Source organism: Pongo abelii, chromosome 7 (genome assembly GCF_028885655.2).
Source record: "Pongo abelii isolate AG06213 chromosome 7, NHGRI_mPonAbe1-v2.0_pri, whole genome shotgun sequence".
Lineage (NCBI taxonomy): Eukaryota > Metazoa > Chordata > Mammalia > Primates > Hominidae > Pongo > Pongo abelii.
Window position 1 is genome coordinate 61,640,135 of NC_071992.2, and position 26,284 is coordinate 61,666,418.

At 38.2% G+C, this 26,284-nt stretch overlaps 1 protein-coding gene across 1 annotated transcript in view; it reads right to left on the reverse strand.

The window, feature by feature from the left end:
• The window catches only part of LOC112134603 (POTE ankyrin domain family member A), a 115,745-nt gene that overhangs the window by 63,327 nt on the left and 26,134 nt on the right, over positions 1 to 26,284 (reverse strand). The window contains 1 exon segment of the mRNA XM_063726386.1: positions 21,922 to 22,135. Within this exon segment, the coding sequence (XP_063582456.1) occupies positions 21,969 to 22,135 (167 nt within the window). The 3' untranslated portion in view covers positions 21,922 to 21,968.

Below are 26,284 nucleotides of genomic sequence, written 5' to 3' on the forward strand. Positions count from 1 at the left end.
ATGCCAAACATCTACAAATCATCTGATGGTTGAAAAACCTGACAAAAACAGGCAATGGGGAGAGGATTTCCTATTTAATAAATACTGCTGGGGAAACTGGCTAGCCATATGCAGAAAACTGAAACTGGATCCCTTCCTTACACCTTATACAAAAATTAACTCAAGATGGATTAAAGACTTAATAAGACCTAAAACCATTAAAACCCTAGAAGAAAACCTAGGCAATACCATTCAGGACACAGGCATGGGCAAAGACTTCATGACTAAAACACCAAAAGCAATGGCAACAAAAGCCAAAATTTACAAATGGGCTCAACTAAAAAGCTGCTGCAAAGCAAAAGAAACTATCAGAGTGAACAGGCAACCTACAGAATGGGAGAAAAATTTTGCAATTTCTCCATCTGACAAAGAGCTAATATCCAGAATCTACAAAGAACTTAAACAAATTTACAATTAAAAAAAACAACCCCATCAATAAATGGGTGAAGGAATATGAACAGACGCTTCTCAAAAGAAGACATTTATGCAGCCAACAAACATATGAAAAAAAGCTCATCATCACTGCTCATTAGAGAAATGCAAATCAAAACCACAATGAGATACCATCTCACACCAGTTAGAATGGCGATCATTAAAAAGTCAGAAAACAACATATGCTGAAGAGGATGTGGATAAATAGAAATGCTTTTATACTGTTGGTGGGAGTGTAAATTAGTTCAACCATTGTGGAAGACAGTGTGGAGACTCCTCAAGGATCTAGAACCAGAAATACCATTTGACCCAGCAATCCCATTACTGGGTGTGTACCCAAAAAATTATAAATCATTCTACTATAAACACACATGTACATGTATGTTTATTGCAGCACTGTTCACAATAGCAAAGACTTGGAACCAACCCAAATGCCCATCAATGATAAACTAAATAAAGAAAATGTGACACATCTACACCATGGAATACTATGCAGTCATAAAAAAGGATGAGTTCATGTCCTTTGCAGGGACACAGGTGAAGCTGGAAACCATCATTCTCAGCAAACTAATACAGGAACAAAAAAACCAAACACTGCATGTTCTCACTCATAAACGGGAGCTGAACAATGAGAACACATGGACATAGGGAGGGGAACATCACAAACCGGAGCATCTCAAGGGGTGGGGGGTTAGGGGAGGGATAGCATTAGAAGAAATACCTAATGTAGATGACAGGTTGATGGGTGCAGCAAACCACCGTGGAATTTGTATACCTATGTAACAAACCTGCAGGTTCTGCACATGTACCCCAGAACTTAAAGTATAATAAAAAAAAATCAAAGTCCAATTTTTTAGAAAGGTTATTATGAATAATTTCCTTTCCATTCTAGCCAACAGAATCGCATACACAATTTTAAAATAAATTCTCTTTTTAATGAAGTTTATTACACAGACCAATTATAACACATTTGGACTTCTTGTTTTGTCCTAAACACACTCTTTCTTAAATAACCAGCCATTTCATTTTAGGATAAAAATCTATCATACAAGATTCTTTTTTATACAAAATTATTTTCCTTTTAATCTTTGCTAACAAAAATACCTGTTTATAACTTAACTTTCTTTAAATCTCTCTCTTACTTAATGGTTTCCTTTATCTTGTTATATATCTTTTAATAAACTTTGAATTGGACAATTATTTTCATTTTATTTCTTATCACTTCTTAATTTCATTTTTTTCTTACAATTTTTCTTTTTTCATTGGAATACTTATTTTGGCACACTTTATATGTAAAATCACAAATTAATTAAAATTTTGATTTTTTATAATAATTTTTTGTGAAAACCTAGGAAGCAGGAAATCTTTAATTGTCACATCAGCACTTATAGGTGTGTATCATCTATTTTTTTTTCTTTTTCTTGAGACGCAGGTTTGCTCTCTCCCCAGGCAGGGGTGCAATGGCACAATCTCGGATCACTGCAACCTCCGCCTCCTGGGTTCAAGCAATTCTCCTGCCTTAGCCTCCTGAGTAGCTGGGATTACAGGCGTGTACCACCACTCCCAGCTAATTTTTGTATTTTTAGTAGAGACGGGGTTTCACCATACTGGTAAGGTTGGTCTCAAACTCCTGACCTCATGATCTGCCTCCCAAAGTGCTGGGATCACATGTGTGAGCCACCATGCCTGGATGGTGAGAAACATCCTATAATTATTTTGAAAATGTTTTTAATAATGTAATTTAAAAACTGATAATGACCCAGACATTTAATATCTATTATTTGATACAACATTAAGATTTAACTTATATAACATGTTCATTTATAAGTTTTTATTCTATTACATTTACCTAATTTATTATTAATAGGTTTTTCTTACTGATAACTCTGGATTGAGCTGTTTCCATTAAATCAACAATATTAAATGTCTTGGGGTGGAGCCAAGATGCCCAAATAGGAAGAGCTCCAGTCTATAGCTCCCAGCATGAGTGACGCAGAAGACGGGTGATTTCTGCATTTCCAACTGAGGTACCAGGTTCATCTCACTGGGGAGTGTCAGACAGTGGGTGCAGGACAGTGGGTGCGGTGCACCGAGCATGAGCCAAAGCAGGGCGAGGCATCGCCACACCGGGGAAGTGCAAGGGGTCAGGGAATTCCCTTTCCAAGCCAAGCAAAGCTGTGACAGACGGCACCTGGAAAATCGGGTCACTCCCAGCCCAACACTGCGCTTTTCCAACGGTCTTAACAAACGACACACCAGGAGATTATATCCCGCGCCTGGCTCAGAGGGTCCTATGCCCGCAGAGCCTCGCTCATTGCTAGCACAGCAGACTGAGATCAAACTGCAAGGTGGCAGTGAGGCTGGGGGAGGGGCGCCCGCCATTGCCCTGGCTTGAGTAGGTAAACAAAGCAGCTAGGAAGCTCGAAATGGGTGCAGCCCACTGCAGCTCAAGGAGGCCAGCCTGCCTCTGTAGACTCCAACTCTGGGGGCAGGGCAAAGCCAAACAAAAGGCAGCAGAAACCTCTGTAGACTTAAATGTTCTTGTGTGACAGCTTTGAAGAAAGTAGTGGTTCTTCCAGCACGCAGCTTGAGATCTGAGAACGGACAGACTGCCTCCTCAAGTGGGTCCATGACCCCCGAGTAGCCTAACTGGGAGGCACCCCCCAGTAGGGGCAGACTGACACCTCACAAGGTCTGGTACTCCTCTGAGACAAAACTTCCAGAGGAACGATCAGGCAGCAACATATGCTGTTCATCAATATCTGCTGTTCTGCAGCCTCTGCTGCTGATACCCAGGCAAACAGGGTCTGGAGTGGACCTCCAGCAAACTCCAGCAGACCTGCAGCTGAGGGTCCTGACTGTTAGAAGGAAAACTAACAAACACAAAGGACATCCACATCAAAACCCCATCTGTACGTCACCATCATCAAAGACCAAAGGTAGATAAAACCACAAAGATGGGGAAAAAACACAGCAGAAAAACTGGAAACTCTCAAAATCAGAGCGCCTCTCCTTCTCCAAAGGAACACAGCTCCTCACCAGCAATGGAACAAAGCAGGATGGAGAATGACTGACGAGTTGAGAGAAGGTGGCTTCAGAAGATTAAACTACTCCGAGCTAAAGAAGGAAGTTCGAACCTATGGCAAAGAAGTTAAAAACCTTGAAAAAAAATTAGCTGAATGGCTAACTAGAATAACCAATGCAGAGAAGTCCTTAAAGGACCTCATGGAGCTAAAAACCATGGCACAAGAAATACGTGACGAATGCACAAGCCTCAGTAGCCGATTCAATCAACTGGAAGAAAGGGTATCAGTGATGGAAGATCAAATGAATGAAATGAAGCGAGAAGTTTAGAGAAAAAAGAATGAAAAGAAATGAACAAAGCCTCCAAGAAAATATGGGACTATGTGAAAAGACCAAATCTACGTCTCATTGGTGTCCCTGAAGTGACAGGGAGAATGGAACCAGATTGGAAAACACTCTGCAGGATATTATCCAGGAGAACTTCCCCATCTAGCAAGGCAGGCCAACATTCAAATTCAGGAAATACAGAGAACGCCACAAAGATACTCGTCGAGAAGTGCAACTCCAAGACACATAATTGTCAGATTCAGCAAAGTTGAAATGAAGGAAAAAATGTTAAGGGCAGCCAGAGAGAAAGGTCGGGTTACCCACAAAAAGAAGCCCATCAGACTTAACAGCGGATCTCTCAGCAGAAACTCTACAAGCCAGAAGAGAGTGGGGGCCAATATTCAACATTCTTAAAGAAAAGAATTTTCAACCCAGAATTTCACATCCAGCCAAAACAAGCTTCGTAAGTGAAGGAAAAATAAAATCCTTTACAGACCAGCAAATGCTAAGAGATTTTGTCACCACCAGGCCTGCCCTAAAAGAGCTCCTGAAGGAAGCACTAAACATGGAAAGGAAACCTGGTACCAGCCATTGCAAAAACATGCCAAATCGTAAAGACCATCGATGCTAGGAAGAAACAGCATCAGCTAACGAGCAAAATAACCAGGTAACATCATAATGACAGGATCAAATTCACACATAACAATATTAATCTTAAATGTAAATGGGCTAAATGCGCCAATTAAAAGACACAGACTGGCAAATTGGATAGAGTGTCAAGACCCATCAGTGTGCTGTATTCAGGAAACCCATCTCACGTGCAGAGACACACATAGGCTCAAAATAAAAGGATGGAGGAAGATCTACCAAGCAAATGGAAAACAAAAAAAGGCAGGAGTTGCAATACTAGTCTCTGATAAAACAGACTTTAAACCAACAAAGATCAAAAGAGACAAAGAAGGTCATTACATAATGGTAAAGGGATCAATTGAACAAGAAGAGCTAACTATCCTAAATATATATGCACCCAACACAGGAGCACCCAGATTCATAAAGCAAGTCCTTAGCGACCCAGAAAGAGACTTAGACTCCCACACAATAATAATGGGAGACTTTAGCACCCCACTGTCAACATTAGACAGATCAACGAGACAGAAAGTTAACAAAGATATCCAAGAATTCAACTCAGCTCTGCACCAAGCAGACCTAATAGACATCTACAGAAGTCTCCACCCCAAATCAACAGAATATACATTCTTCTCAGCACCACACCACACAATTCCAAAATTGACCACATAGTTGGAAGTAAAGCACTCCTCAGCAAATGTAAAAGAATAGAAATTATAACAAACTGTCTCTCAGACCACAGTGCAATCAAACTAGAACTCAGGATTAAGAAACTCACTCAAAACTGCTCAACTAAATGGAAACGGAACAACCTGCTCCTGAATGACTACTGGGTACATAATGAAATGAAGGCAGAAATAAAGATGTTCTTTGAAACCAACGAGAACCAAGACACAACATACCAGAATCTCTGGGACACATTTAAAGCAGTGTGTACAGGGAAATTTATAGCACTAAATGCCCACAAGAGAAAGCAGGAAAGATCTAAAATTGACACCCTAACATCACAATTAAAATAACTAGAGAAGCAAGAGCAAACACATTCAAAAGCTAGCAGAAGGCAAGAAATAACTAAGATCAGAGCCGAACTGAAGGAAACAGAGACACAAAAAACCCTTCAAAAAAATCAATGAATCCAGGAGCTGGTTTTTTGAAAAGATCAACAAAATTGATAGATGGCTAGCAAAACTAATAAAGAAGAAAAGAGAGAAGAATCAAATAGACACAATAAAAAATGATAAAGGGGTTATCACCACTGATCCCACAGAAACACAAACTACCATCAGAGAATACTATAAACACTTCTATGCAAATAAACTAGAAAATCTAGAAGAAATGGATAAATTCCTGGACACATACACCATCCCAAGACTAAACCAGGAAGAAGCTGAATCTCTGAATAGACCAATAACAGGCTCTGAAATTCAGGCAATAATTAATAGCTTACCAACCAAAAAAAGTCCAGGACCAGATGGATACACAGCCAAATTCTACCAGAGGTACAAGGAGGAGCTGGTACCATTCCTTCTGAGACTATTCCAATCAATAGAAAAAGAGGGAATCCTCCCTAACTCATTTTATGAGGCCAGCATCATCCTGATACCAAAGCCTGGCAGAGACACAACAAAAAAAGAGAGAATTTTAGACCAATATCCTTGATGAACATTGATGCAAAAATCCTCAATAAAATACTGGCAAATCGAATCCAGCAGCACATCAAAAAGCTTATCCACCATGATCAAGTGGGCTTCATCCCTGGGATGCAAGGCTGTTTCAACATACGCAAATCAATAAATGTAATCCAGCATATAAACAGAACCAGAGACAAAAACCACATGATTATCTCAATAGATGCAGAAAAGGCCTTTGACAAAATTCAACAACCCTTCATGCTAAAAACTCTCAATAAATTAGGTATTGATGGGATGTATCTCAAAATAATAAGAGCTATCTATGACAAACCCACAGCCAATATCATACTGAATGGGCAAAAACTGGAAGCATTCCCTTTGAAAATGGGCACAAGACATGGATGCCCTCTCTCACCACTCCTATTCAACGTAGTGTTGGAAGTTCTGGCCAGGGCAATCAAGCAGGAGAAAGAAATAAAGGGTATTCAATTGGGAAAAGAGGAAGTCAAATTGTCCCTTTTTGCAGATGACATGATTGTATATCTAGAAAACCCCATCATCTCAGCCCAAAATCTCCTCAAGCTGATAAGCACCTTCAGCAAAGTCTCAGGATACAAAATCAATGTACAAAAATCACAAGCATCCTTATACACCAATAACAGACGAACAGAGGGCCAAATCCTGAGTGAACTCCCATTCACAATTGCTTCAAAGAAAATAAAATACCTAGGAATCCAATTTACAAGGGATGTGAAGGACCTCTTCAAGGAGAACTACAAACCACTGCTCAATGAAATAAAAGAGGATATAAACAAATGGAAGAACATTCCATGCTCATGGGTAGGAAGAATCAATATCGTGAAAATGGCCATACTGCCCAAGGTAATTTATAGATTCAATGCCATCCCCATCAAGCTACCAATGACTTTCTTCACAGAATTGGAAAAAACTCCTTGAAAGTTCATATGGAACCAAAAAAGAGCCCACATCACCAAGTCAATCCTAAGCCAAAAGAACAAAGCTGGAGGCATCACACTACCTGACTTCAAACTATACTACAAGGCTACAGTAACAAAAACACCATGGTACTGGTACCAAAACAGAGATATAGACCAACGGAACAGAACAGAGCCCTCAGAAATAATGCCACATATCTACAACTATCTGATCTTTGACAAACCTGAGAAAAACAAGCAATGGGGAAAGGATTCCCTATTTAATAAATGGTGCTGGGAAAACTGGCTAGCCATATGTAGAAAGCTGAAACTGGATCCCTTCGTTACACCTTATACAAAAATTAATTCAAGATAGATTAAAGACTTAAATGTTAGACCCAAAACCATAAAAACCCTAGAAGAAAACCTAGGCAATACCATTCAGGACATAGGCATGGGCAAGGACTTCATGTCTAAAACACCAAAAGCAATGGCAACAAAAGCCAAAATTGACAAATGGGATCTAATTAAACTAAAGAGCTTCTGCATAGCAAAAGAAACTACCATCAGAGTGAACAGGCAACCTACAGAATGGGAGAACATTTTTGCAATCTACTCATCTGACAAAGGGCTAATATCCAGAATCTACAATGAACTCAAACAAATTTACAAGAAAAAAACAAACAACCCCATCAAAAAGTGGGCGAAGGATATGAACAGACACTTCTCAAAAGAAGACATCTATGCAGCCAAAAAACACATGAAAAAATGCTCACCATCCCTGGCCATCAGAGAAATGCAAATCAAATCCACAATGAGATACCATCTCACACCAGTTAGAATGGCAGTCATTAAAAAGTCAGGAAACAACAGGTGCTGGAGAGGATGTGGAGAAATAGGAACACTTTTATACTGTTGGTAGGACTGTAAACTAATTCAACCATTGTGGAAGTCAGTGTGGCAATTCCTCAGAGATCTAGAACTAGAAATACCATTTGACCCAGCCATCCCACTACTGAGTATATACCCAAAGGATTATAAATCATGCTGCTATAAAGACACATGCACATGTACGTTTACTGTGGCACTATTCACAATAGCAAAGACTTGGAACCAACCCAAATGTCCAGCAATGATAGACTGGATTAAGAAAATGTGGCACATATACACCATGGAATACTATGCAGCCATAAAAAAGGATGAGTTCATGTCCTTTGTAGGGACATGGATGAAGCTGGAAACCATCATTCTCAGCAAACTATCACAAGGACAAAAAACCAAACAGCGCATGTTCTCACTCATAGGTGGGAATTGAACAATGAGAACACATGGACACAGGAAGGGGAACATTACACACTAGGGCCTGTTGTGAGGTGGAGGGACGGGGGAGGGATAGCATTAGGAGATCTATCTAATGTTAAATGACGAGTTAATGGGTGCAGCACACCAACATGGCACATGTATACATATGTAAGTAACCTGCACATTGTGCACATGTACCCTAAAACTTAAAGTATAATAAAAAAATATATTAAATGTCTTATTTACCAAAAGTTACATGAACAAAAATCATTGTTTTCTGCTAGATTTATAATTTATAACCTTTGTGCCAAATTTTGACATCTTATAGTCACTGAGATGAATATAAAACCACTTGACCAGAAAATTTAAAAAAAGAAAAAAGAAAAACTACTTGACCAATACATCTAAACAATGTATGCTGACAACTGTGAAGACATTTTGAATTTTGTTTTTACCCATCAATTTAAAGCCAACTCATTGGTTAAAAATTTACTTAAGTCACATGAACTTCAAAAAGTACTTAGGAATAAGTTTCTAATTTTCTGATAAAATATTTAAGAACTTTTTAAAAGCCAATTAGAGCCCTTTTATATATTTTTGATACTCAAACTTTGTATACATATGTCATATAAACATTTAGACATATAGACACACAGAAGTAGATCTTAGGGATTCATAAGATTTTTCATTTGCCAGTTTTTCTTCTCCACTTTAGACCATTAGTCTTTTGATTACCTGTTTCCTGCTGTAAACAATTATCAGTTAGGCAAGTCCAAATGTGCATTTTTAAAGGGATGACTCTTAGGTGAAACAAAATGGAGGATTTATATTTTACTCAAGCCAAAAAAAATAAACAACAATGCTGTAAAAGTTCAGTTAAGATGGCCAGGGAAAGCAGACACCCTTAATTGTGACTTCCTTAAAGATTTTTAAAAATTGGCTTACTGGCTTTAGGCTGGAGCCTTTTAAGAAACAGGGCCAAGGAAGCATGCAGCTTCTAGGGCCTGACATACAGGCAGGGCTGTAAGGCAGAACAGATATCTAAAAATCAAGGATTTCATTTTTACAGAAAATCCTCAAGACCTCAAAAGAGGAAAACATTATGAGATGAGACAATGCCATGTTTTTGCCATGCATTTCACTATAAGTACATTTCCCCTGAGGTTGGTGGCCAACAAAAGCCAAATAGCCCATTCAATAATCAGCTCATATCCCATGGCAGTCTCACTATTCAGTAGGGGGTTGGGATGTTTCCATACCTTCCAGGTGGTCAAAGGCATACTATCTCTTCCAATAACCAGCCCTAAAAATATATCTCTTACCTAGCTATTACAAATACCAAAGTCAAAAACTTTCCCATTGTGCAAAGTGATTTTTGACACCCTCAAAAGCCATTATGATCCAGCAATGCAATTTAAAAAGTGAGCAGTTTAAGATCTGCAAAAAACTTGTCTGTTTACAACTCTAGGAATTTGATAAACAAAAATAGTGGTTCCTCCCAAAAAGAAGTCTGGTACCTTCTTTTGTAAGCAATCAGGCTATCAGAAATTATTTTAGATCTTTTATTGGGCATCAAGGGTGGCAAGAGAAAAAAGGGACAGACATAAGCAAAATGGAGAGATATAATTCAGTTGAATGAGAAGAAAAACAAATATTTTTCAAAAAACAAGATCCACAGAAAGGCCTTTTAGATACACACAAATATATGCATATGTAATAGAAAAATAATATATAAACACATATTTCTAACATACACGTGTATTTGTTTATATATGTATATATTTATAACACATATGTAATTATGTTTAAATATAATTATATATATATTAGAAATTTGCTTTTAATTAAGTTGACTTTTAATCATGGAGCTCTTAAAAAAAAATCCTTTTAAATATCTTACTACCACATCATAGCTAGGACAAACTGCTGGTATTTTTAAAGTAACACAAATACCAAACCAGAAAGAACTAGACTTAGGAACCAAACTCAGGTTGCTGTGGTGAACAGGGCAGAATCTTAGCATTAGGTGGCCACCACTGCTCCTTCAGTTTGGCCTTGGCTAGTAAAAGATGGCCTTATTACGTAGACGAAACCTCTTAGGTTAAAAAAAAAAAAAAAAAAAAAAAAAAGTTTTAAAAAGTCCTTTCTGCTAACTGGATTTTTTTTTTTCTTTTTGCAGCTACCGGAGTTTTAGCCAATTCAGATGCCTTGTTCCCCATAATTTAGAACATTCCTTTGGATTTGACCAAGTCAGGAAAAGATGGTCATACTTCATGGGAGAAATGTGAAACAACAACAAAACCCCAAACATAAACAAAAACAGTTAAGCAAAACAAACAAATTCATACGATTACCAAGTGTTCTAACAGTAAGGAGAAATGAAAACCAGCTGGTTGGTAATCTTAACTTTTAGTCATTAAGGAACATTTTTAAGACAAAACTCTAATTCAGCTACTTACCTGGAAATAAAGCTCAGGCTGATGATCGCTTTCTACCATCATAGAGAGGCAGGAAAAAACTCACACCTTCTCTGTCAGAAGCAAGTTGAAACTCAAGAAAGAAGGTGCCTGCTCTCCATCATCATGGAAGCAGGAAAACTTGCCTTCCTTGTTGGAAATGAGTAAAACTTCAGAAAAGGAGTTGTACAGCAAAATAACTTCAAATAGCAACCAAATTTTGGGAGATCAGGGACTCTCTGCAGGGGAGAAACTCCCCAAGCTCCACAAATTATCCTATTGGTTTGAGAAATAAAGATAACCCAGGTTGGTATCAAGCAAAAATAAAAGATTTATCAAAGGTCAGGGCCATCTTTGTAACATCCTTCTCTGCCTTTTTTTTAATCTTTATTGGTATAAAGTTTGTTTTGTCAGGATAGGATTGCAACATCTGCTTTTTTCTGTTTTCCATTTGCTTGAAATATTTTTCTCCATTCCTTTATTTTGAGCCTATGTGTGGCATCGCATGTATGATAGGTCTCTTGAAGACAGAATACTCAAATGGGTCTTGGTTCTTTATCCAGCTTGCCCCTCTGTGTCTTTCATATGAAGCATTTAGCCCATTTACATTTAAGGTTAGTAATGATATGTGTGGATTTGATCCTGTCATCATGCTGTTGGCTGCTTATTCTGCAGACTTGTCTATGTGGTTTTTAGCATCACTGGTCTGTGTACTTCAGTGCGTTTTTGTAGTGGCTGGTGATGATCTTTTCTTTCCATAGTTAGTGCTTCCTTCAGGAGCTCTTTTAAGGCAGGTCTGGTAGTAATGAATTCCCTCAGCATTTGCTTCTCTGAAAAGGATCCTATTTCTTCATTTATGAAGCTTAGTTTGGCTGGACATGAAATTCTGGGTTGAAATTTCTTTTAATAAGTTCAATATTGGGCCCTACAATCTCCTCTGGCTTGTAGGGTTTGAGCTGAGAAGTCTGCTGTAAGTCTGTTGGGATTCCCTTTGTAGGTGACCTCACCTTTCTCCCTAGCTGCTTTTAACGTTTTTTTCTTTCATTTCGACCCTGGAGAATCTGATGATTAAGTGTCTTGGGGACGATCTTCTCGTGGCATATCTTACTGGGGTTCTCTGGATCTCCTGAATTTGAATGTTGGCCTGTCTGGCTGGGTTGGGAATATTCTCATGAATGATATTCTGAAATATTTTTCCAAGTTGGTTCCATTCTCATCTTTCAGGTATATTAATCAGTAATACATTTGGTCTCTTTACATAATCCCTTATTTCTCAAAGGTTTTGTTCATTCCTTTTCATTCTTTTTTCCCCCATTCTTGTCTGCATGTTTTATTTCAGAAAGCCAGTTTTCAAGCTCTGAGATTCTTCTCTCTGCTTGGTCTATTCTGCTAGTTGGTCTTGCACATGAGATGGGGCTGGTATGACCTCAGCACTCCTTAGTCTACTTGCCTCTCCCAGGGCCCCAGCCTGGCCACACCTGCTTACAGGGCACTCTCAGGTGCCCACACACACTACAAGAATTTTCATAATGCAATCACACACAATCACCATGTGACTGCATTATCAAAATTCTTGTAGTGTGCTTTTCAACTCTATCAGGTCGGTTATGTTCTTCTTTATACTGGCTATTTTGTCTGTTAGCTCCTGCAATGTTTTACAATGATTTTTAGCTTCCTTGCATTGGATTACAACATACTTCTTTCACTCAGTGAACTTTGTTCCTACCCAAGTTCTGAATTCTACTTGTATCATTTCAGACATCTCAGCCTTAGCCCAGTTCTGAACACTTGCTGGAGAGTTAATACAGTCATTTGGAGGAAAGAAGGCATGCTGACTTTTTGAGTTTTCAGTGTTCTTACACAGATTCTTTCTCATCTGTATAGGCTTACCACACCTTCAACTTTTGAGGTTGCTGACCTTTGGACAGGGCATTTTTTTTTTATCATATTTGATGACTTTGAGAGTTTGATTGTGGTGTAAGGTGGATTCAGCCAACTGGCTTTGTTTCTGGAGGATTTTAGGGGGCCAACATTCAGCTCCCAATTGCTGGACTGTGTGCCTTAACATGGGGAACTTGTATTGGGCCCCAACTTTGTTCCCTGGCTCCTCCAGGTTTGGAGTCCACTGTACTGGGGGACCAAAGTGCAGCAGCTGCAGCAGAGTGCTAGCAGATGCAAAAGTGCCACCTCCCTGCAGGCATTCACCCAGTGGTGGAAGCAAGACAGCTGGGGTGGGGGCCAGGGGGCCCTGCTGACTGTGTGTGCTGTTGCACTGGAGGAGGTACTGGTTTGGGGTGGGGTGCTGGCAAGTGCAGGTCTGGGTGCCTTCTCTGTGCCCCCCAAGCAACAGCGGTTGCTCAGGGTATAAGACGGTCCCTTTTTCTCTGTACAGCATTAGCTCAAAGGCAAGGTGCTGGCGGGGTGGGCATTTTTGGCTCTGTGCCCACCATAGCTCCATCTTCAATGGCAGTTGACGTGTGTTGGGGTGTGTGGCTGCACTCCCGTGTGCTGGCAGGGCAAGTACAGCAAAACCCACCTGTGTAGACACACACCAGCAAAGTGATGTAGGAAGTTTCCATATAAAGAGCTGCAGTATGGAGAGGCAATGTGCAGGCTGGTGCATGCCTGTAGGGGCCACACTGCTTCAGCTCTCCACTGGTCAAGCACAGTCCACTGGCACAGAAGCTATGGCGTGGGCACCCAAGAGTGCCCTGTAAGCAAGTGTGGCCAGGCTGGGGCCCTGGAAGAGGCAAACAGACTAAGGAGTGCTGAGGTCAGACCAGCCCCATCTCATGTGCAAGATTGCCCAGCAGATATCAGGTCTGAGAGGAGAACTCTCTCAAAAGTAAAGACCCAGCACAGCTAAGCTGCTCTACAAAAATGTGGCCAGACTTCTTTTTTAAGCAAGTCCCCTTTTTTAAGAAGGGAACTCTCAGACCTGATCTCTGCTGGGCAATCTTACACGAGATGTGGTTGGTCTGACCTCAGCACTCCTAAAGTGGAGTTAGATAGCTGTCCCTGCTATCTAACTTGTTAGAAGAGCAAGTGGAGCTTAGATAGCTGTCCCTGCCCTCTGGGCTCCACATGAGCTGGCTTGCTGCTCCACCACTTTGCTTGTCTCCTGGGGACTCTACCCCAGAGAGATGTGAGTTAGCAATCACTAAGTGCAATCAGCCAGGATGGAGGGTCTGTGCTGTGGGCCAAGCCAGGGTTCCCTGTCTGGTGATGAGCAGTGGAGGGTGTGTGGGACCCATGGAAGATGGGCTGACATGCTCCTTGAGCCAAATTCAGTTTGTGGGAGGTGTCCATACAGCACTTAAAGTCTTTGCTCCCTTGATATTCTGAGGGTAGCAAGGACAGTTCCACTCCAGAGGCAGTGGCAGAGAGGATTTCAGTTGCTCCTGGAAGCTCTGTCCAGGGAACTGCCAAGTTGCTACTGGCTTGATAGCTTTGGTGGGGCGTTGTCTAGAGACTCAGGCCAGGAGGACCTGCCCATCAAGGAGATATGGAAACTGGCACCCACGTAACTGTCCGGCCACTTTTCCATAGGGCTGCTGTGGCATGCTGGAAGTCCACTCCAGTCCCTAGTTGCCTCAGATTTTCCAGTGCCTGATGGTATCACCAGTGAAGCCTGCGAAAAGGCAAAGACGACAGCCTGCCCCTTCCTCTGGGAGCTCTGTACCACTGAGGTACGAACCTGTTGCCAATCTGAACACACCTGTAGGAGGTGGCTGGAGGCAAGTTGAGAAGTCTTGCCTAGACAGGAGGAACAAGAACAGGGACTTGCTTAAAAAAAGAGGTCTGGTCACATTTTTGCAGAGCAGCTGTGCTGTGCTGGGGGTTCACTTCAGCACCTGGTCACCTCAGACACTCTGAAGCCCTAAGGCTGAAATGGCTAAGTTACCCAAACAGCAAAGATGACAGTCTGGTCCTCCCCCTGGGAGCTCTGACCCAGGGGGCCTGAAACCTCTGTCGGCCAGAGAACAGCAGTGAAGTTAGCCAGAGACCCTGGTTGAAAGGCTCCATCCAGTGATGAGAAAAACGTGGTCAGGGACTGACTTAAAAAAGAGCCTGGCTATGTTTTGGTAGGATGGCTGTGCTGTGCTGGGGTACCACTTCCACCCCGGTCAGCTTGGGCTCTCCAAAGCCTGAAGGCCAGAATGGCTAGTCCCCCAAACATCAAAGGTGGTGGCTGCCCCTCTCCTCTGGTAACCCTGTCCCAGTGGGGGTTTCAAATCTCTGTTGGCTGGGGAATACTGGTGGGGGTAGCTGGAGGACCCAGTTGGGAGGTCCTGTCCAGTGAGGAGGAACAGCATCAGGGGCCTGCTTACAGAAGCAATCTGGCCACGATTTGGTAAAGCAGCTGTGTTGTGCTGCAGGATCTCTTCTGCCCCTGATCAGTTTGTACTCTCCAAAGCCAGCAGGCTGGAATGGCTAAGTTGCCCAAACAGGAAAGATGCCTGCCCCATCTTTTCTCTCAGAGTTTATCTTGTGTGATGGAGCTTCATTTTTAGGGTGTTAATTTTACTGTCAGCATTAGAGAGTTGTTCAGAAAGAATCTCACTGTTATCTTTTAGGTTAGACATATGAAAATTCACTGTCTCCTGTAAATAAACCCATTCATGTCTTGTTCTCTGGAAAGACGTCTCTTTCTGCTATCTGACTTTGGTCACAGTCATGCAGAGCAGCAACCAGTCTACCATGAAATGACTGAATTTCTGTTTCCAGTCATTCCTTGTTGTGTTTTACATTCTTCAGCTCAGAACGGAGCATTTTATTCTCAGTTGTCAAAATGCTAAGCTGTCCATTGTACTGAAATACTGTTTTTGCTAATGCTTCCTCAATGTTATAGCCTTTAGAAGATTATCATGCTCTTCTTTCACACTTTCAATATCCTCAAAATATTTCTTTTCCTTTATCTCACTCTGATGTTTTATTGTATCCAGTTCCAGTCTTAGCATGGCAATTTCTTCCTGCAACATGCTATTTTCATGCAAGAGATCTTTTTCTTTCTTTTGGCTAAGAGAAACCTAAGTAAACAAAGGAAACTTTTAGTTAGCACTCAATAGAATGACATGTTATAATTTCTTCTGAAATTAAAGAGTAACCTGTATATTTGTATAATGAAAGAATTCCCACAGTGAATATTTAACTGGAAAAAACGTTGGACAAAACTTCAAACCTAAGAGAGTGTAAATTCCCAAAAGTTTAAATATCTATTTAAAGACCATGAAAAATAAATCACTAGAGGATTTTTAAGAATCTCAGAATTGGAAAAGCCTTTCTCTGAATTACAAAAAACCCAGAAAGCATAAAATATAAGATTAATACATTTGACTATATTTTAAAAACTGGGTATACACTCTTGATAACCACCTATAATCTATAAACCACACCACTGTAAGAGCCTTAGCTATGCATATATTTGGATAGAAGCAATTTCTCAAAGTTCTTTAATTTCCTTTTTGTGAATAAGCTTTTTCCGAATAAATTTTCTGAATGAATATTTTCTGAATAAACTTTCTGTATAAACTTTTTCTGAACAAACTTTCCTTTTATGAATAAACTGACTTCTCCATTAATATGTTAAGAAGATGAACTAATGTCCAAAAACTAGAAAATCTGTTGTTAGTTGTAAAACTTATTTTTGAAGTTGTAAAGATCATCAATTCTTATGAAAAATATCAAATGCTTCTCCTTTGGATTGAGGCCATTGTAAATGTCACTATTCGACCGCTGCAGGCAAATGGAGCTGAATTAAGAACATAGCTTTATGTTATATATACATGTATAGATATATGATAAAGAATATATAGGATATATATATACACATGTATATATACATACGTGTGTGTATGTGTATATATATCTATGATTTAAAAATCCTTTATACTTTCCAAAATACATAGAGTTGGTGTTTCAAATATATACACATATAAAAACATTTGAAAATGGCTAAGAAAAATATCTCAGAATTCATTTTCTTTTCAGCCATTTCTATCTGCTTTTGTTTGTTAGTCAGAATCTCGTCTAGCAATATTCTAGCATTATGTTCTTCGGAAAGTTGCTTCTGGGTATCATTTCATTCCTGCACAACCTAGAGATACAGTACATTTTTGGTTTAACAGGACTGAAAAAGAAAGTCTAAAAGAGCAGAACCTCTGTTATAAAACTGTTAAAAGAAAGTAGCCTATTAAAACACAAAAATTTTTAACCCTCAAGAATCAAATTTTAATTGCATACATGAGAGCTAAATTTCTCTAAGAGGAGAAACAGTTCTTACCTATATAAAGATACAGTATTGTGTAATAAAATTTCTTTCAAAACATTTAACACATTTTAGTTTGAAAGCTATTTAGCCTGTATTTTAATATAAAAATCCACAAATGAGCATTTATGTTAGTGATTAAACTCAACTTATCCTCCATTTCTTTATTTTGAAAACACAGATTGAGATGCCAAGGTTTACAATAAAATAATTGTAACTATAAATGTCATAGCTCATTATAAAAATTAGATAACAGTTTTGGTGTGTTTACACCTAAATAACATACTACATTAAATCAAAGGAATATAAGTAATACTGATGAAATATAAAGTTGGAAATATAAAGTTTTCATCAGAAATTTACCTGATCCAAATTCTTGGCTTGTGTTTTCAGAGTCCGTTTCAGTTGTTGGTTCATTTCAACATCTTTCCCATATTCCTCTTCTTTTCTTTTTAACTCTTCACTACCTTTTTTATACAACATATCAGCGTCCTTTCTCTTTTCTTCTCGTTTTAAGGTCAATCTATACAGTTAAATATAGTTACAATAAAATTCATTTTGTTAGAAAATAAAAAAGTTTATTTTGTGACGTGGCTCTTCCTGAATAGGTTTATTATACAAATAAAATTTCTGTGTTCTTGACTATTTTTTCTTTCCAGTTCTCATGCTTTTAATTTCTTCCTTCAGTCTCTTCCAAGGGACAAATACTTGAAAGGTAGTGAGGAAAGAACATCTTGCTAATTGGTGAGTTTCTGTTACTAGTAACTTCAATAAATATTATGAAAAAGGATATTAGAAATTATTCAGTTAACTTACAAGTTGAAAATTATCTCTTTTCACACAGCCATAGGAACTTCTCAATTATGACAGATCACTTCAAATTAATTAAAAAGAACATACTACTTAAACAAGTTTATAAATTCACTAGAAGAAATTTTATTTTCATGAAATACTGGAGGTATCCCTAAAATGATTTACAGGGCAAGATGGCACTATCAGCTGTCATTCACAGAATGTATATCTGCAGATTAATCCAAGACAAGGCAAAGGGGTCTCACATCTGTTAATCCAGCTGTCCCCAACCATGTTGGCACCAAGGACGGGCTCTTTGGAAGATAATTTTTCCTCAGACCTGAGGTGGGGGGATGGTTCCAGGATGATTCAAGCATGTTACATTTATTGTGTACTTTATTTCTATTAATACTGATTGTAACATATAATGAAATAATTATATAACTCACCATAATGTAGAATCAGTGGGAGCCCTGAGCTTGTTTTCCTGCAACTACATGGTCCCATCTGGGAGTGAGAGGAGACAGTGACAGATCATCAGGCATTAGATTCTCATAAGGAGTGCACAATCTAGATCCCCTGCATGAGCAGCTTACTACAGGGCTCAGGTCACACTTCTTGACAATCTACTGCCACCGCTGATCTGACAGGAGGAGGAGCTCAGGCGGTAATGCAAGTGATAGGGAGTGGCTGTAAACACAGATAAAGCTTCGCTTGCTCACCTGCCACTAACCTTCTGCTGTGTGATCCAGTTCCTAACAGGCCAGGGACTGGTACTGGTCCTTGTCCTGGGGATTGGGAACCCCTGTGTTAACCCATACTTTTTATGTTTATTTTCTGGAAACACTTTCCACTTATATTCTTGATTCCTATATGTTTTATAAACAACTTACAAATTCCTTTTGGAACAAGGCATGGTCTAGTATTTAAACAATGAAGAATAACATGTGTTTTTAACATAGAACTTTGAATTAATTTTATCTGTGTATAAGAGATGTGAAATAAACTAATCCCTTTCCATTTTAGTTTTCATTTCATGAATATTAAGAATAAAACTGGGAAGTCCTAGGCAGAGAAATTGGGCAAGAGAAATAAAGGGCATCCAAATTGGAAAAGAGGAAGTCAAACTATCTCTTCGCCAATGATATGCTCTTATACCTAGAAAACTCTAAAGACTCCTACAAAACACTCCTAGATTTGATAAATGAATTCATTAAAGTCTCAGAGGTTACAAAATAAATGAATACCAATCAGTATCACCACTATACACCAACTACAACAAAGCTGCGAGTCATATGAAGAACCCAAACCCTTTTATAATGGCTGCAAAACTGTAAAATACCTAGGAATATACTTCATGAAGGAGGTGAGTGATCTATATAAGGATAACTGGAAAACACCACTGAAGAAAATAATAGATGACACAAATGAAAATACATCCTATGTTCATGTATTGAAAGAACTGATATTGTGAAAATGACCATAGTGCCCAAAACAGTCTACAGGTTCGATACAATTTCTATCAAAATACCAATGTCATTCTTCATAGAATTATTAAAAAAAACAATGCTGACATTTATGTAGAACCACAAAAGAGCCTGAATAGCAACAGACATATCAAGCAAAAGGAACAAATATGTTGGCATCACATTACCTGACTTCAGATTACACTCTAAGTCTACAGTAACAAAAACAGCATGGTACTGGTATAAAAGTAGATATATAGATCAATGGAACAGAACAGACAAGCCAGAAATAAAGCCACTTACAAGCAAATGATCTTTGAGAAAGGATATAAAAACATACACTGGAGAAAGTACACGTTATTTAATAAATGGTGCTGGGAGAAAAAGACAGCCACATGTAGAAGAATGAAACTGGATCTCTATCTCTAACCAGACATAAAAATTAATTCAACATGGATTAAAGGCCTAAACCTAAGACCTGAAAACACTGGTTTAGGCAAAGATTTATGATGAAGACCCTAAAAGCAAATGCAACAAAAATGAAAATAAATAAATAAATATGGCCTAATTAAACTAAAAAGCTTCAGCACAGCAAAAGAAATAGTCCATCAGAGTAAACCAACAACCTATAGAATGGGAAAAATACTTGTAAATTATGAATCTAACAAAGGACGAATATCCATAATCTACAAGAAATTCAAACAAATCAGCAGGAAAAATACAAATAATTCCATTAAAAAGTGTGCACATGACATGAATAGACATTTCTCAAAAGAAGATGTACGAACAGTGAACAAGCATATAAAAACATGCTAAACATCACTCATCATCAGGGAAATGTAAAATAAAACAACAATAAGATATCACCTCACTGTAGCCAGAATGGCCATTATTAAAAATCAAAAAACAATAGACAGTGGTGTGGATGTGGCGAAAAGAGAACACTGCTGGTAGGAATGCAAATTAGTACAAAATATATGGAAAACAGTATGGAGATTTCTCAAAGAACTAGAAATAGATCCTACCATTCTATCCAGCATTCTCATTTCTGGGTATCTACCCAAAAGAAATCATTAAATCAAAAAGACACCTGCATACGTGTGTTTACTGCAGCACAATTCACAATATGCAAAGATATGGAATCAACCAGTGTCCATTAACTGGTGAGTGGAATAAAGAAAATGTGATATATACACATATATATGTGTGTGTGTATATATATGTATATATACATATCCATACCACAGAATACTACTCAGCCATAAAGAAGAATGAAATAATGCTTTTTGCAGCAAACTGGATGGAGCTAGAAGCCCTTATTCTAAGTGAAGTAACTCAGGAATGGAACAACAAATACCACATGTTCTCATTTATAAGCGGGAGCTGTGCTAGGGGTATATAAAGGTAGGCAGAGTGGTATAATGACATTGAAGACTCAGAAGAAGAAAGGGTAGAAGAAAGGTGAACAATAAAAACTACCTATTGGTGATGGGTACACTGAAATCCAGAGTTCACCACTATACAATTCATCCATGTAACCAAATACCACTTGTACCCCTACAGCTATTGAAATATAAATAAATAAATTTAAACAGGGAGAAAAAAAGAATAAAACTATATAAAGTTTTAAAGAAGTGTTCTGGTTTGAGACAAATGGCCACTTCATGCTCTGTTAGTTGAACTGTAAATTAATGCAAATTTTTTTTTTAATTTTAATTTCCAGAGTACATGTGCAGAATGCGCAGATCTGTTTCATAGGTAAACATGTGCCATGGTGGTTTGCTGCACCTACCAACCCATCACCTAGGTATTAAGCTCAGCATGCATTAAATACAAATATTCTTGAGGACAATTTAGAAATATTGATCCAAGGCCTTTTTTTTAAAGTTTCTATATTTTAACCAAAAAATTCTATATTAAAGATTTATTCAAAGTAAATAATTAGAAATGTAGAAAATGATTTATATAAAAGACGTTCTGGGCTGTGTGCGATGGCTCACACCTGTAATCCCAATGCTTTGGGAGGCTCAGGCAGGAGGATTGTTGGAGGTCAGTAGTTGGAGGTCATTCTGGGCAACATAGTGAGACCTTGTCTCAATGAAAAATATAAAAAGTTAGCCAGGCATGGGGGTGTGTGCCTTAGTCCTAGCTACTTAGGAAATTGAGGCAAGAGGATCTGTTGAGCCCAAAAGTTCAAAGTTGAAATGAGCTATGATTGCACCATGGCACTCTAGCCTCAGTGACAGAGCAAAACCCTGTCTAGTAATAATGTCTAATAAGAGTGTCTAACAAGTGTTTAATGATAATAATAGTAACAATGAAAGATGTTCCTTGCAGCATTAATTCTAATACAAATGAATTTAAAACCCCAAATTCAATTTGTTAAATAGATTTCTATATGGCGGACTTCTATATAGCCATTAAAATCATGATTTAAAAGAATACGCAATTATCAGAAGAATCACAGTTAAGAATTTGTTATATTATTTCTAAGATTTTCATACTCTACAAGACCAAGACGTTTTCTCCCGTTCAGCCCCAGAAAGTCAGCAATCACAATAATTCTCACATATACCTTTAGTATAAATAGTTAAAATATTCTTTAAAACCAGAATGTCATACCTCAGAGTGGAGAGTTCTTGCTCCCATTCATCTTTTTCATGCTCTAACTATAATTGTGTTTCTTTTGTTTCAGACAGCTTCTTTTGTAGTACATGAATCATATTTTCCATTTGTTCAATTTCTACTGTAAGTTGTTCACAGTGATTATTTTTAAGTTCTAGTAAGTGTTCATCTGAAAGAACTGCATCCTGGATTTTTGATAGGCTAGCAGAATCTGCATCGGGGGAAAACAAGGTGGAAATAAAATCTATGTGTACTTTTTGGATATAAAGTCCTGTGCATTTTAACATTCACCCATCCATACACCAAACAAATATGCACTGAGTTCCTACCATGTGGAAGACATTCTACTGAGCTCTGCAGGTAAAACAAACAGTAACTCTGTTCTTGTTTAGCTTTAGCTGTAGTGAAGAACAAATAATAAATACAAATTCAGATAGATGCTGCAAGAAAACAGTTCTATGATAACATAGAATTTGATCTATACTGGGCTCAGGAAGATTTCCCTGGGGAAGAGATGGCTACACTGAGTAACGAAGGGTGAGAAGGAAGCAGTTAAGTAAAGGGAGTAGAAAAGCATTCTAGCTAGTCTACGGCATGTGCTGAAGCTCTGCTGCAGTCTGCTTCTGGACACGATGGAGCGGCAGATACTGATTTACCTTCTTGCCTGAAACAAAAACAAGAAAGACAAAATACATAATACAATGATTTTCAAGAACATGGACTGCAGGTAATGAAGACGATGATCCCTGTAAGACAGGAAACAAATGAAGTAAGATTTACAAACACCCCAGCAAACTGACTTGACAAAGTTTCCAGGCCATGACAACAGGAGAAAATAAAACTGAGGTAGAGTCCGCCAGATTCCCTGAGTCGGAACAATGAAGCCGAGAGGCTCAAAAAAAACACCAAGGCAGAAATCACAAAACAGAACACTGGAAAGGAGAGAACAGTATAGGAGAAGAACAATGAAGATCTGCAAAAATATCCTCTTGGGTATTTATTTAACAGAGCAATGAACAGTACATGTGTGCTAGGAAACTACTTGAGACCAGGGGGAAAAAATCCTTAAAAAATTAAAAGAAACAGTGCCTGTTGCTCACATAATGTACCAGGAAGAGTGTCCATTCCTATGACTGATACCGGAAAAACTTCACAGGGCAAAGAATAGCGTTATCAGAAACACCTTGCCTCAAGAGTGGGAAGTTAGACCAAATCATAAAGCAAGACCAGAAAGATCAAGTTGTTTATAAGTAAGTCAACTGTGTCCCAAAATAAATCTCAAGTAGAGGCAAGGAAGACATTTCTTGAAAGCAAATTGCACTAGTAGGAATTAAAATTAAAATCTTAGGACTGGGCCAGGTACGGTGGCTCATACCTGTAACGCCAGCACTTTGGGAGGCCGAGGTGGGCAGATCACTTAAGATCAGGAGTTTGAGACCAGCCTGACCAACATGGTGAAACCCCATCTCTACCGAAAATACAAAGAATTTAGGTGGGCATCATAACAGGCACCTATAACCCCAGCTACTCAGGAGGCTGAGGCAGGAGAATGGCTTGAACCTGGGAGGCGAAGGTTGTAGTGAGTGGTGATCAAGCCACTGTACTCCAGCCTGGGTGACAGAGCAAGACTTGGTCTCAAAAAAAAAAAAAAAAAAAAAAAAAAAGGACTAAAAACAACACTGCTGGATGGAAGTAAATACAGACTAGATATCAGAAAAAAAGAAGATTCATAAATTTGAGACATCAGAGAACTATGAGAAAATTTTAAGCAACAATATATAAGTCCCCAAAGAGGGAGGAAGAGAGAAAGACAAAAGCATAAAGATAAAGTGGCCAGAAACTTTCTAAACGTAATAAAAACTATAATCCCACAAATCCAGGAAGAATCTGGCTGGGAGAGAGAAAATGAAAGTATACTACTCTAATTTTCTTATGCCATATATGATATTATATAATATTGCCTGAAGGTGAACTATGATAAGTTAAAATCATACAGTACAAATTGTAATGCAACCACTAACACAGCAAAAAAAGAGTTATAGACAATAAGTCAAAAAAAGATAAAACTAAATCATAAAAATCACATAACTAATTGAAAAAAAAGCAGGAAAAGAAGGGAACAAAGAACAGCTGGAACTAATGAAAATCAAACAGCATGACAGATAAACTTAACTATTAATATATCAATAATCACATTATAAATAAAACTGGCCTAAAAACCTAAAAGACAGATTGTCAAGCTGTATAAAAAGCAAGATCCTACTCCATGCTACCTATAAGAAACACACTTTAAATGTAAAGATGCAAATTAAAAGGATGAAAAATATAGACCACACAGTTGACAAAAGAAAGCTAAGCAGGAATGATTATGTTAATATCAAAGTAGATTTCACAGCAAAAAAAATATTACTAGCTATAAACAACGTCATTTCATGATAAATGTTCAATTAATCAAGAACATATAAACCTAAATGTTTATGTACCTAGTAACATAACAGCTTTGAAATACATGAGAAAAAACTGATAGAACAAATTGACAAATTCACAGGTATAGTCTGAGATTTCAGTATCGCTTACTCAATATGTGATAGAAAAAGGAGGCAGAAAATCAGCAAGATGAGACTAGACTTGAAGAACACAATGCTTCTCAAGTACCCTTGGAACGCTTAGTAAAACAGACCATATTCTAGGCTATACAATAAATCTTCTTGAAAGAATTAAGTCAAAGGATTTAAGTCATAGAAAGTATGATCCCTGACCACAAAGGAATCAAATTAAAATCACTAAGAAAATATATCATCAAAATACCCAAAAATTTAGAAACAAAGTAACACACATCTAAATAACCCTAGGTCAAAGACGTAATGCAAAGAGAAATTAGAAACTATTTTGAAGTAAATAAAAATGAAAATAGTACATATCAGAATTTGTGGACTATAGCTGCAACGTACTTAAAAAGTTATCACTGAATGTCTATACTGGAAGACTCTCAAATCAATGGCCTTGACTTCTATCTTAAGAAAGTAAAAAAGAAGAAACTACAAAAAGAAAAAAAAGAGAGAGCAAATTAAACCCAAAAGAAGCAGAGGAAATAATATAATAAATATCTGCTACGGTCTGAACATTTGTGTCCTCCTAAAACTCATATGCTGAAACTTAATCACAGAAGTGATGTTATTAGGAACTGCAGCTTTGTGGAGGCAATTAGCTCATGGAATCCAAGCCCTCATGGATGGGATTAGTGCCCTTATCTGAGACCCCAGAGAGCTCATTCACCCCTTCTGTCATATGAAGCACACAGGGGAAAAAAGGGAACATAGGAACCAGGAATTGATCCCTCACCAGAAATTCAATTTTCTGGCACCTTGATCTTGGATTTTGCAACCTCCAGGAATATAAGAAATCAGTTTCTGTTGTTTATAAGCTACCCAGTCTATGGTATTTTGTGATAGCAGGCCAAACAGATGATGACATCAAAGATAAAACCAATAAAACAGAATAGGGAAAATCAATAAAACCAAACACTTCGAGGAGGTCAATGAAAGTGATAAACCTTGATCTAGCCAGGCTGATAATAAAAAAGAGAACAAATTACTAATTTCAGAAATAAGTAATGTAACTTTTTTTTTTTTTTTTTTTGGAGATACAGTCTGGCTCTGTTGTCCAGGCTGGAGTGCAGTGGTGCAATCTCAGCTCACTGCAACTTCCACCTCCTGGGTTCAAGAGATTCTCTTGTCTCAGCCTCCTGTGTAGCTGGGATTACAGGTGCCTGCCACCAAGCCCAGCTAACGTTTGCATTTTTAGTAGACATGAGGGGTCTCACCATGTTGGCCAGGCTGGTCTTGAACTCCTGACCTCAGGTGATACACCCTCTCTGGCTTCCCAAAGTGCTGGAATTACAGACATGAGCCACGGTGCCCGGCCCAATGTGACATTTTTATACATTCTACAGATATTAAAAGAATGGAAAGATAATAAGGTGAGCTTTATGTAACTAACCATGACAACTTAGATTAAATGGACACATTCCTTGAAAAATAAAAATTACCAAAGCTCAATCAAGAAGCAATAGATAACCCAAATCACCAAAAGAAAATAAAGTTGAGAAAACTTCAAGCTCAGACAGCTATGCTGGTGAATTCTATCAAACATTTTAGGAAGACATAATATAATTTTACACAAACTCTCCCCTAAAAAATAAAATGGGGAAATACAACACAACTCATTCTATAATGCTAGCATTACCCTGAACCAAATAGTGATATTACAAAAAAGAAAACTCCCTCATGAACATTGACAAAAAATTTAACCAATTTCTGAAGCAATCAAGATATCCTCCAATAGGTGAGTGAACAACCTC